At 49.4% G+C, this 13,814-nt stretch overlaps 1 protein-coding gene across 1 annotated transcript; it reads left to right on the top strand.

The window, feature by feature from the left end:
• Window positions 1-160: 160 nt before the first annotated feature.
• On the top strand, window positions 161-11,740 carry LOC144152540 (uncharacterized). Its single transcript, XM_077683834.1, has 4 exons — window positions 161-517; window positions 10,573-10,681; window positions 10,766-10,821; window positions 11,093-11,740. The coding sequence occupies exons 1-4, from the start codon at window positions 161-163 to the stop codon at window positions 11,603-11,605; spliced, it is 1,035 nt and encodes a 344-aa protein (XP_077539960.1). The 3' UTR covers window positions 11,606-11,740.
• Window positions 11,741-13,814: the final 2,074 nt, after the last annotated feature.

Here is a 13,814-nt window from a genome sequence, read left to right as displayed (position 1 = left end):
GGTGCCCTACTTCGTATACTACCGCGGAGCGGAGTACCGCTGCTACATACATAAGAAAAAGCATGAGGTGTGCTCTGCCTGCGGTAAGTTGGGGCATCGGAAGGACGTGTGCCCTTGGCCAGAAGACGCATTTTGCAGCGTGTGTGGCGTCGCTAACCCCATGGAAGAAGAGCACGAATGCGTGGTAAAATGCGCCCTGTGCGGAAAGGACCACCCAACCGGAGACAAGCAGTGCAAACAGCGCTATCGCACCCCCTTCGTCCTCAAGCAGCGACAATGGCGCCGCCAACGATCCCGCAGCCAGAAACGAGACTCTTCCAGACGGCGGAGGGACCGTTCGGTTTCATTCCCACGGCTACCTCCGGTGGATTCGTCGTCTCAGAAGTATAACAACGAGAAGTCCAGCAAGCCTCAACGACACTCCCGCTCCAAGTCCAAGAACCGGAACCCTGATTCAGCCGAGGCAGCCCCACTACGGCAGCCCTGCAGCACCGGAACACCAGACTGCACCACGCAGGTGAGCTGGTCAGCAAAGGCCTCCCAAACTGCTAGAGCAGGGGCACAAACACACGGCATCCACATCCGTGCAAAACAAGATAACGAACAGGAAGAGTTGCAGAGCATTAGGGCTATACTGGACCAGGTTCTAGCCGAGAATAGGCACCTCAAAGCCGAGCTCGCGCAGATCAAACGTAGCTGTACCCCGGCAACATCGTCAGCCGGAACACCAGCCTCACACTCTTTTGAGGAAAACCCTCCTCGTAGCAAAAGACGGGCTGAGGAGGCGGCTGATAGCCCATCGCAAGAAAGCCATCAGATGGAACAACTGGAGCAGCGCTTCAAGCAGGGATTTGAGGAGCTTCAATGCGCAGTGAATTCTCTAGCCACTGCATTGGCGAATTTCAGGGAGACTATTGACCTCAAGGTCACCGCTCTCGAATTTAAGGTAGCTCAACTCCCTTCGGCGTGTACATCGTCGCCAACACCACCCCCGCAAGTCGGTCCTATTCGCTCCTCTCTTTTCCCAAGGGGACATGGTGCACCCCCCTACGCCGAAGCCGTACAAGTGTCTGCCGTTCAAACAGCCTCTGATCACCATGGCGCAAGAACCAGGCAAACACAATGATAACCACTCTTACTGCAGCTGGCAGTGGAACTGTAGAGGATACAGGTCCAAACGAGGGCTCCTACAACAGCATATCAACCACATACGGCAAAACCACCAGAGTGCACCAGATATCATAGCGTTACAGGAGACAGAGGTCCCAGCTAAACTCTCGGGATACACGGGTTACCACTACGTTCCTACAGATGCCGGTGCACCCTCGCCAAGAGGGGTCACTACCCTCGTGCATCGAAATATTCCAGCAAAGCAAATATCGCTTGAATGTCAGGGGCCGGAATATGTTTTTCTTGAAATCCTGCCCGCTACCGCCAAGAAGAAGCAAAAGTTGTACGTCCTCAATGTATACAGCGCCCCAAGACTATACCGCAATGTCGGGTACTTACTCCAGATGGCTCACCAGGTGTCCAATGGTCATTCTTTGGTTATCGTTGGGGATTTTAATGCGCCCCACCCAGCTTGGGGATACCCCCGACCCACAAAAAAGGGTCAGCAGGTATTTGATACCCTGCAACAGCTGAATCTCAGCGTCTTAACGGATCCGGCGCACCCAACCAGACAGGGCAACAGCGTCCAGCGCAATACCACGCCGGATCTGAGTATTGTAAAGAACGTGAACAGCGCACAATGGAGAAACACGCTTATCGACCTAGGCAGCGATCATTATATCGTGGAAACACTCCTCGTAGCCGGGCCGACGAAATCAGTGGGGCGCAAGCACACAGTAATTGACTGGGACCTCTTCCGGAAAATCCGACAAACGCAAGACTGCCCTAATATCGAAGATGTCGAGGAGTGGGTGAAAATCGTACATGAGCACATCGACTTGGCCACTAAAATCGTTCCTGAAGAAGCAAATCTCGAACAAGTAGACTCGCGGCTGGTTCATATGTGGGAGGCGAAGGAAAGCATACAGAAACGCCTTCACAGAAACAGACACAACCGCCCCCTGCGGCGAAGGTTGGCTCGTCTAAACAAGGATATAGAAAAGCATGCCGCCTATTTAAGCAATCAGCACTGGAATGCCGTGTGTGATCTCATGGAGAGACAAATAAGCACACCACGCACGTGGCACACGATCCGAAGCCTGCTAAATCCCGAAGGAAAGCGCATCGTTCAACGCAACAATATGCTAACCTTGCTGCATTCCGAAAAATCTGATTCGCAAACGCTGCTGGAAAAACTACAGCACCTGTACATACCCCAGAGTTCAGAAGAACCGCCACGACCCTACACGGGGGAACCAAACTCAGTGCTGGACAGTCCCATAAGTAGAGCTGAGGTGTATGCGACCATCACCAAACTAAACACACGATCCGCGCCCGGGCCCGATGGCATCACTAATAAGGTCATCGCAAACCTCGATGTCTCATCCATAGCCGCGCTCACCGACTACATGAATAGGGTGTGGGATAGAGGTAAGCTCCCTTCTGTATGGAAACATGCCTTGGTCACCCTCATCCCGAAGACGGGCAAGGAGCTGAAATTGGAAAATCTCAGGCCCATCTCACTAACATCATGCCTTGGTAAGCTACTGGAGCATGTAGTTCTCAGTCGACTGCACCAGCACATGGAAGAACGACAGTTATTTCCTCACACCATGGTAGGATTTAGGCCCGGCTTATCTACTCAGGATGTGATGCTGCAGCTGCAACATGAGATAATTGACAACCCTGAAGCATCCCCCCTCGACGCGCGGGTAATCATGGGGTTGGATCTTACGAAGGCTTTTGATTGCGTGAGCCATGCGGCCATACTTAATAATCTCAACAACCTCAACGTTGGTGTCAAGACATATACCTACATTGCGGACTTCCTTTCGCAACGAACCACTCAACTGAACATCCAGGGTCTCAAATCGGACTCCATAAGCCTGGGCAGCAGGGGGACACCACAAGGCTCCGTGCTTTCCCCCTTCCTTTTCAATGTGGCCATGCTTGGGCTGCCTCCTTTGCTCGACCAGATCCCCAACATTCGCCATAGCTTGTACGCCGATGACATTACGGTGTGGACAGTAGGTGGTAGTGATGCGAAGATACAGGAACGCCTGCAAGCAGCCGCTGATGTTGTACATACATACGTACACGATAGAGGTTTGGCCTGTTCCCCAAAGAAATCAGAGATCCTTCTGTACAACCCCAAAAGGCCAGGCAGGCGCCCATCATCTGCTCCAGACATTCAAGTATTCCTCCAAGGGAATGCCATCCCCAAAACTGACTGCATTCGCATTCTGGGTCTGCGGATTCACGAGAAAGGCACCAACACAGCAACCATTCAAGCATTGCACAATGCAGCTGCCCAGATTAGCAGATTAATAACAAGGATCGCAAACAAACAGCATGGCCTCAAGGAGCCCAACCTCCTCCGCCTTGTACAGACCTTTATAATCAGTAGAATTACGTACGTCGCCCCATATCTCAAGTTCAGGAAAGCAGAAATAGAAAAAATTAATCGAATTATTCGAAAAGCCACCAAGGCAGCAGTCGGCGTCCCTATCAGCGCCGCCACAGACCGGCTGCTAGAGATGGGCATCCATAACACCTTGGACGAGCTCATTGAAGCCCAACGTACGGCCCAATACAATCGTTTAGCAGCTACCACCACCGGAAGAACCATCCTAGAATCCTTGCGCATTCCTCACGCCCATCAACATGGACACAAGACCACCTTACATCGGGAAATCCGGGAGCACATCAGTGTGGCACCGATCCCCCGCAACATGCATCCATCACACCACCAGGAGCGCCGACAAGCAAGGGCCATGGCACTGCACAAGCAGTACCACTCTAACCCAGAGGTCTGCTACGTCGACACGGCAAGCTACCCTGGTCGAAGCGCGGTAACGGCAGTGGTGGTTGACCACCAAGGTAATGCAGTATCCTCGTGCTCAGTCAACACGTCCCGCACAGATACGGGAGAAGAAGTGGCCATCGCCCTCGCCATCACGGGTACACGGGCCAGCGTAATCATATCCGATTCCAAAACCGCCATGCGCAATTACGCAAGAGGGATAGTTTCTACGGAAGCGGCGCATATACTACGGACCCGCTCTGAGAACACATCAAGACAAGTCCGTCTGGTTTGGACACCAGCGCACTCGTCCCTCCCGGGGAACGAGATGGCACACGAGGCAGCCCGAGGATTCTGCAACCAGGCTGACTCCGAGTCCGAAGAGGTGCCGTCTGACACGTGGGGGAGGGATCGGCTCTGGACATATCAGGAAATTACCCAGCACTATAGGCTGAGTCGCCTGAAACTTCCGGCAGCTCACAGATCCCTCACAAGAGGACAATCAGTAGCGTGGCGTAGGCTGCAGACATTCACTTTCCCCCACCCCGCCCTATGGCATCGACAGTACCCAGAAAGGTACCAGGGCACATGCAAATGGTGTGGACTGCCAGCTGCTTCACTGACCCACATGGTTTGGGCCTGCCATCTCAAACCCCAGTCCGCCAACCCCGGATTCCACATCAGTAATTCCGAGCAGTGGGAGGCCGCGCTGCTCAGCTGCATTCCCGAAGTACAAGCTGCGGTCATCCAGCTGGCGGAAGACGCCGCCAGGGTCCATGGGCTCCTGGCCGCCGTCTGACGAAGCGCCCACCCGGAACCTCCCTCTCGGGTGGTTACGCTCAGCAAAGATGACAAATAAAGTTTTATCTCTCTCTCTCTCTCTTCCCTGGCCGCCTGCCTTACAGAAGGAAAAAGGTTGGGACGTCTTGGTTTATAGTTTTCCCATAGCACACATTGATCAGAAAGAACAAATGATAGGCACGTGTGTGTAATGTCTTTTTTAATACTGATTAGAAAAAGATATTAGAATACTGTGGAGGAAAGGTTGAGAGGAGGATAACACAACAGCCTCGTTTAGAATAACCCGGTAACATTTAATGAAGTTTTTTTTATCTTGTGCAGCGTGGTTTCACATGTCACCACCCCTGTAAAAATAAGAAAACCAGTGAAATTATAGGACGCCTAAGCACTTCCTATGATGTGGTGAATGCGAAAAAATTAGTGTTGAATTGTGGAACGGGTGTTCTGGCATTGCATGTGCTGCCATGTTTCACAGCTTCTGCTGATGTAGATAGTTCAGAGTCCATCACTGCATGCATTGCACCGATAAAACCTGAAGAAAGGACGTGGATAAAACCTGCGTAAAGGACAGCGCGTTCATTCTATGCCCTCTAATGACACGTGTCCAGTGGTTCCTATCCATGTGAACGGGCTTTGCAACTCACCTAACTGCTTTTTGTGTTATTACCATGCTCAAATTCTATATACTGTCACGTGGCATGGCGGACAATGACGACAACGACGATGAAGCAGTGGCTGGTGTGCAGCCTACGCGCGCTCTGTAATGGTAGCTTGTACATATTGTAAATATATCATCCATCATCTGCCACGGTTCCTCTCACCTGTATCCGGCCACCACGTAACCTTTTCTGCTAGCTTCAAACGGTCCGTGGTCTTCTTCCTCTTTCTCAGCCTTCGGAGCGCACTCCTCGTCCTCTTCCTTGTCTTCGAGCAACGCCTAACACCCAAACAGGAAGGTACACCGCTATGGACACGGCGGGGAGTTAAAACTGTACCATAGGAATTGCTGCAATATATTCCATGTATATATAACCCATTCTGTATATATTCTTCGTTGAGATCCAGATAAAAAAATGTGGAACTTACATGGAACCAGATTAAGAGCGGAGGTTAACATTTAGCAGACTAGATTCATCAGGGGTTCCGTGCTCGTATCGCATTCTAGAGGACCATGGGTCGAATCCCACCCAGTCCAACACTTACTCATTATAGTCTTTTCAACTCAACAAGGCAGCTTGTTTATAGGAGCCTTCCTGAGAAATGTGGAGCCATTCCAAGCATTCACTGCCCCGTTTTTTACCCTTTTAGCAGTGAGCCATTTTGTGTACCGTTGGTCAGCCATTTTGTTTTTGTGTGCCATGGACTCCGGGTTTAGAGAGAGAGAGAAACATCTTTAATGAACAAGTGAGGTCAGCCAGGCGGGGCGCCCGACTTGCTACACCAAATGGGAGTGAAGGTGTGATGAAGATTAATGAAAACTCTCACTTACACATGAATACTCAAACACACAAACTCACACAAAAAGCACACACACAATCAGGCGATATAGTCATTTGTCTGAGAGTTCATAGCTCACTGATAAGTCCAGTGCTCCGGAGGAACGTTAGGAGCACTGTTGTTGCGCGACTTGCCATGCCGGTTGTAAGCCAGGGCCCAAGGAGGTGACTCGAAGATATCTGGGCGGACGCGGGAAGGCCCAGAGAAAGCTTTGCCGTGGTACGCTCAAGTTCGTAGCGAGGACATGCGCAGAGAACGTGTTTCAGGTCCTCGCGAACTGCACAGGTAGGGCACAGAGGTGAGGAAACTCGACGTAGTTTAAAAAGGAAATGCTTAGTGTACGCCACATTCAGTCTTATTCGATGCAGGACAGCTTCATCTCGCTTGCACAGACCACTTGGCATCCGAAATCGACACTCTGGGTCTATTGTGTGCAACAGATAGTAGGTATTATTTGGGTCTGTCCACAGCAATCGCTGAGAACTCTTGGCAAGCGATGACGCCAGAGTCGCTCCGTCTCGCCTTGTGAAAGGCACAGGCGTAATAATTGGGCTGGAATGCGCTGATGCAGCAGCTCTGTCGGCTTCGTCGTTGCCAGCCACACCGCAGTGAGATGGAAGCCACTGCAGAACAACGATGTGGCGGTTGTTTATTGCCTGCGTGTGCAGGCCATTAATTTCTTGAGAAAGCTGCTCTTGTGGCAGCACCATGAGGTGCTGAAGGGCTGCTCGAGAGTCGGTGAAGATTGCCCATGCCTGAACTGGAGCAGTTAAAATGTGTTCCAATGCAGCACGTAGGGCCGTAAGTTCAGTAACCATCGACGAAGTTTTGTGACCTAGTTTTGCGGTAATTTTTGTGTGGGTTGATGGGATCCATATTCCGATGGCAGATGACGTATCCATCACTGATCCATCTGTGAAAATGTGAGTGTAATTTGCTATCAACATAATTAACCTACACTTTCGCACGATGATGATGATCATCCTCATGAGGCCGCATGGTTGCGCTTTCATTCTCGCCATTTCGGTATTTTCCCCTCTGCATATGAACATTGGTGGAAATTAATAATTTGTGAGTGATTGATTGATTGATTGATTGATTGATTGATTGATTGATTGATTGATTGATTGATTGATTGATTGATTGATTGATTGATTGATTGATTGATTGATTGATTGATTGATTGATTGATTGATTGATTGAGTTTATTCAGTGTTTTATACGTGGGAACTTGAACGTTGCATCAATATTGAACTAGGAGGGCATGGCTGTTTGAGCTAAACTAGGTATTTCTTTTAAGTTCGCATCTCTGTCCCCACGGATGTATAGCAAAGGTTCTGGATTTTATAAAACTATATCTTCTACTAAGTAAACTGGATTGAATTCAATTGAATCATACTGTAAGTTCAGGAAACAAAAGCATGCTGCGCACAAAGAATGAAACCCGGAAAGCCATTCAGGCTTTCTAGGAGGCAACAAAAATGCAATCATGTTGTGTTCTACTGCCCTGATAGAGGAAGAGAGAACACTTTATTGTCAAAATATTTATTTCCAGGTTCTAGTGATGGTCTTCAGTGCAGTGGGCCTGGAAAATGGTAAAGAATGTTTGCGGTGGTCCGATGCACACATTCACATAGTGATAACGGGTCATGCATCCACTGATTACAAAGGTAGCTGCGCGAAAGGTGATAACCCGTAACGTCTCGTCTCACTCTTTGCAGTGTCACGTCTGAAGTTTGTTTGCTTCAGCCCTTGGGAGGAAAATATCATGCATCGTTTTTTTCTTTGGACAGTACGCATAGAATATTTTGTTTCAATAAACACTAAATAGTCCCTTCCGTCGTGTTTCCAGTCTGCTTTCACACCGAACAATTTGTTCTGCAAGCTTTCAGTTCAACTGTATGCTAACTGGCTCTCTGTTGCGCCGCTGGCCACGGCAAAGTCAAATATAAGTCACAGACAGACAGACAGACAGACAGACAGACAGACAGACAGACAGACAGACAGACAGACATTAACTGACTGGATAGGAAGATTATGTCGGGACGAGAAGAAATATTTTGGACATCGAGATTTTGGAAACTGGGAAAAAGCAGTCTTTGATTGGTTTTAATGGTATTCACCATCACATTGAAGAATGCGTTTTGCTTTTCGAAATGAAGAATTTATGATTTCTCTGGTTGCTGAAGTCAAGAAAAGCCAGGCATTACTTTTTGATTGTGTAGCTTAATGCAGCTTTTCTTGCTGCTCCGCCAACCCTTCCTGCGTACCCATAAATTAACAGTTCCAATCACCTTGATGCTAAGTGGGAAAATTCTTCCCGATTTAGAAAAGCGGAAAAAATGCGATTTTCTGTATTCGCGCAGCGGCATTGCAGCGCTTACCAGCAGTGATTTTGTAGAAACATCAGCTATGCACAGATTTTGAGGGAAAGAAAACCTGACCATTGATTAATACACTCAAACATTACGTGGCATACGTCAATCATTTATGTTTACAGCCATCTAAGATTTTAGGAAACAATCAAAGAAGCTCAGGTACCGCGGTAAATGGTGCAATAAAAAATAAACAGACACAAAACACATTCCGCCTCCAGGCAATAACATTGATCTGCCCCGGCAGAATTACTGCGCAACGGCGGCGGCGGGCGAGAGTTATAACGTGCCGCCTTTAATTAGCCTATATTAACACGCGCTACAACGAATAAGTTTGACGGGAGAAAGCGGGTTTGAGGACGTGGACGACTGCTGAGTGTGTTTGATGAAGTAGTCCGCGGCACTGCTGGCAGTCCTCCCCTGACAGATCTTGCCCTTGCCGCCTGGTCCCGTTGTGCGAGCCGCAGACACGCGGGAGGCGAGACGTGACGAAAAAAACAGCAGGATGGGAGTGATGACTACAACTGGACCGCCGCCTCCTTTGCATGAGCACTGGCCAGCGGGCGGTCGCAACGGCACGGCCCGTATAAAAGGACTGGCGCCTCTCTGTCCGGACACAAGCGATCTCAGCACAACCGTAGCAGCACCGCCAGCAGCACCAGTCAGCCATGTGGAAGGTAAGAAGTGCGGCGCCCACTTGCACGGACTCTCTCGCTGACTCGGGCTTCCGAACCTCGGCGCAAGCAAGGGCGCGAGTTTCAAACTCGAATCAGAGTCTATAGCACACCGAAGAAGCCCCTAACCCATGAGACGCACTGTAGCGCAGGGCTGCTGATTAATTGTGACAGCCAATGTGGCGAAGCCAAAAATTGTCATGCGTTCGTTGAATCGCGGCTTCTATTTATACACCGAGCGATTATGACTTAATGGCAACGCCTGTTAGCAGTTTGTGGGAAGACCTTCGGATCTCAGGCACGTGGTGCGTTAAACTCGCGACACTCAAGGATGCGAGATTTTGTCGAACAAATCCTGGGGATCCACGCCACCAACATTTTTAATCAAGTGATATGTTTAAATAACGTGCAGAGCTACGCTACATCTGTCAATATCATGATTTGTACACCATAAAACCTGTTTCTCATAAGGCGGCCCGGTGGTGTACAACAGAATTTATGAGGGAGGCCTATACTACTGCCAGGAAACCGTTAAAGGGGCCGTGCAACACTGTTTTCAACTTCTTTCGAAATCTTAAATGCTTGCAGAACGTAGATTAAGGGGTCGAAAGTACATCAGCCAAAAGCTACTGCATTCCCTATGCCCATCAGATAACTTTGAAACTTGATCAAAAGATTTTTCTCTCTTTCTCGGTCTTGGCGTTCTACGACCGCTGTAATTGCGTCATACAGTGGTGTAGCAGCTATTGGCCGGCATTTCATCAATTGCAGAAATGAATGCATTCGGTAGCCGCCTTAAAAAGAAAGCCACAAAATGGAAGCAGAAACGGAAGGCGTATCTGCTGCGATGAGCAAACCACGTAGTGACAGTGTGCTGGCGATAACTATAGTTCTCGCAGTGCTTCCAGACGCGAAGAAAAGAGCGAAAGCGTTTATCGGAAGTGTTGCAGTGCCCATTTAAATTTGAATTTGCAAATCTATGCCTCATAAGCTAGGGAATGGGCAGAAAAGCGGTAGTATTTCTGTTAAAGACACGAGGGGTGACCGAACCCCAACCTTACATTTTCCTAATATGGCATGGCGACCTCCGGATGCGTTGCACTGCTATCAGAGCTGCCCTTAATTGATTACCGGGCATAGAAAAAACAACTATAACAACTATGGCCGATTACTGGCAAGCTCGTGTTCATGTATGAATGTCGCCGCCTCACCATAAGCGAAATATTCCCAAGTTTGGAAGGTCTCAGTTTACTACTATTCGGCAAAGTGATGTATCTGGTAAATGTTAACTCATGTGTGGCGTCATCCACAGGCCGCAGTATCCGCCCTCTTCTTCGCCGTTCTTGCCAACGCCGGTAACGTTGGATATGGAGGTGGCTACGTTGGCGCCGGTGGCCTGGGTGGTCTCGGCGGTGGATTCGGTACTGGCCTCTATGGAGGGTACGGAGGTGCTTACGGCGGACACCACGGTGGCTTCAGGGGCGGCCTGGTTGGCGGACTCGGAGGTGGCTACGTTGGAGGTGGTTACCTTGGAGGCGGTGGACGTGGATATTACGGCGGGGTAAGTGGCTGCACAAAAGGTTATACTGAAACAACTAGTAATCGCCTACCCGAGGCTTCATGCGCTGCAAAATAACTTACATGGGTTATTAAAAATAAAAGCAACAATAGGCTCACACTGGGCTCCAATAGACGCGTAGATTACCTTTCCATTTTGCAGCATGGAACAAACCCTATCCGCTCCCCCCAAAATCTTACGTCTTACCGCTGAAAGCTTCGCTTGTAGTGCAGATTTCATGATTGGCTGCTTGTGTTCTTCGGCCTGTTTTCAGGGCGGCAGGGCCTACGAAGACTACCGGCCCAAGCCGTACCAATTCGGCTACGTCGCTCAGGGCCCCGACGGTTCCAGCTCGCGCCAGGAGGTCGCTGATGGCAACGGTGCCGTCCAGGGAGCCTACACCATCACCACGTCGGAGGGCACACAGAGGAAGGTCAAGTACGCCGCTGACGCGGGCGGCTTCCGCGCCGTTGTGGACACCAACGAGCCCGGCACAGAAACCTCAAGCCCGGCCGACGCAGCCTTCCGGTCGTCCCAGCCGCCCGCCGCCGTGCTGTCTGCGAAGTACGGCCCTGGAGCCGGTGCCCGTCGGGTTTACGGAGGCGCCGGATATGGTGGTGGACTCTACAGAGGAGCTGTCGGCGGATATGGGGGTTACGGAGGCGTCGGAGGTTATGGTCTCGGAGCAGGACTCGGAGGCTACGGTGGGTACGGCGGTGGAAAGTACGGAGGCGTTGTCGGCGGCTACGGAGGCGTCGGGGCTTACGGCGGCCATGGCTGGCACTGATGAAGAAGGCTAGCCTATCTGTATGAAGCTCTGTGTGGCTGAATGAGGGCCTGAGTCCACGCGTCTGCGCCTTCAACAGAAGCTGTCGGTATCTGTGTTTCATCTTCTTTGCGAGACTGGTCTTTCAGCTCGGGAGTGGTTTCCTGCGGCGTTCCCTTCGTGCGGTGCTTGGTTACATGTGATGTCTTGCATTCTTCATGGTGTATACAATAAACGTTAACTGTTAACCACGACTTGTCATCGGTTGTTTTTTATGGTAACGCAGACTGGGTACTGGGCTCTCCCACGAAGAACTTACGCAACGCAGAGAGCGTTACGAAGGGAACAAACTGAAACAGCTGGCGAGACACTCTATGCGATATGCAGCTATCATCGGTAGGAATATCACATCTGCAGTCTGCACCAGCTGCCATTGCGGAAATAAAACAGTGTCACCGCGATATTTTTTAATAAGGATGTGCTCATGAGTGACAGTTGCTCCGGTTGCTGGTACAGTGTGTTTGAATCGTAAATTATTTTTTCTTTAGTTAAATGTGCTAGAACAATGCAAAGCACTTTTGCGAGCAGGACACCAACCCTGAACATTCTAGTTCAAAATCCGTGTCCTGCCGAGCCCCCTAACATCGGCACCTGTTCTGTTCTGCTAAACCGACTGCAATGTAAAACTAGTGCATACTTAGTATTAGCGTCTGGTGTTAGAATTTTTTCTACCCTCTATCCTGTCGCAGGGCGCACATGAAGGTGCATGATCAGATGATGAGGAAAGGTGATCAGATGAACATTAAAAGGTTCGATTCACGGATGAAGTAACCTTTTAGCGCTTTTGCTAAAAGCAACCAATTCGTCTTTCGGTGCCATTGGAGCTAACAGCCACGTGAGGATTACACTGTATACGTACAAAGCCAACTACGGAGATTCTAAGCCGTGAAAAGGTGACTTGGCGTCTGTTGAGCACCCTTGCATAAAAAAGTGGACTTTAACGGGTACTTTGTGGAGATTCAATTCGTCTAGCAAAAATAGAAGCGGTGTAAAACAACTGAATGCGGGCAATAATGCCACAAAAGCAGGATTGTCGTGCAGCGTAGTAACGAGTTGCATTTACTAATTCCTTACGAACTTTGCTACCCCCGGAACGGTACGTAGGTCCTGCCACTAAGTATGAAACCTAAATCGTATCATTACTAGTTTAGACCGTGCACTTAGTAACTGCTGCTTGTTTGATACTAACACTGATAGTAAATTCTATGAATTATTAAACATAATAACTACAGCACTTTTCCCACTCCAAATCACGGTTAAAACATTTTTTCAAATCCACATGCTGACTTGTATATGCTCACATTAAAATGCGTAATTGTGAAATTATCGCTAAAATATTTGATTTTTGCGATAGGCTCACTGGACTTTCGGCGGCTGGCTATAAGACAAGACGTATTTCTAAGGTAACTAAGTAATACTCGCTCTCCTCGTGCATCCCGTCGGTTTTCTAGCTCAATTTATTTGTTGTCTAAGTGCGTGTTGAATGTGTTTGTATGTCATGCTGCGCGCTCAGTCGATCCACATTGTCACGAGTAGTTTCTTTACTAGGTTATGCATGACCACTTAGTAAAAGCACTGAGTACTTAGTGGATACTGTGACAAGTAAATGGTTAGTGTTCTGTTAGTAAGTGCCACGACATTTTACAGAGAAGCTGTTAGCCTCTAGTTGGTCGGAAAATTTCGTGTCGTGAACAAAAAACTCAGGCAGGAGCCAGCAGTTCTCGCTCAAGACGCCCAGCGCATGCGCCAGGCTATGTCAGGCGTGCAGCATAGAGCTCAGTATTCGTGTAAAAAAAACAACAAAACAAGCATCGAAACCGAATTATCGATGAGCAATAGGAACCGACTCCCCCTTGTGTTCCTGGTAAAGATTAGGTTTGCAGCTGCTCTTGAAAATGGGGTTGACGTCCTTCGAAGGCGGAAGCATGCTAGATCAGGCTAGGCAGGACCCAGCATCTGCCGCCAGAGAAGCCGAACGCAAGCGATAAGCCCGCCGAGAAGACGAGGAACATTTCATACCCTTCCCCATCAGCATGTGTAGGGGTTTACAACAGCTTGGCTGGACACCCACTTTCGCAGGGTGGGAAAGCGTCCACTGTTTTTAAGATCGAATGTACCCGGCACTCGATATTTTGTGCGTGACTCGACCGACCAGGGGCGTAGCCAGGGG

Source organism: Haemaphysalis longicornis, unplaced genomic scaffold, assembly GCF_048455015.1.
Source record: "Haemaphysalis longicornis isolate Haplotype H1 unplaced genomic scaffold, Haemaphysalis longicornis Haplotype H1 scaffold_9, whole genome shotgun sequence".
Classification (NCBI taxonomy): domain Eukaryota; kingdom Metazoa; phylum Arthropoda; class Arachnida; order Ixodida; family Ixodidae; genus Haemaphysalis; species Haemaphysalis longicornis.
This window is presented reverse-complemented; position numbering and strand designations above follow the sequence as displayed.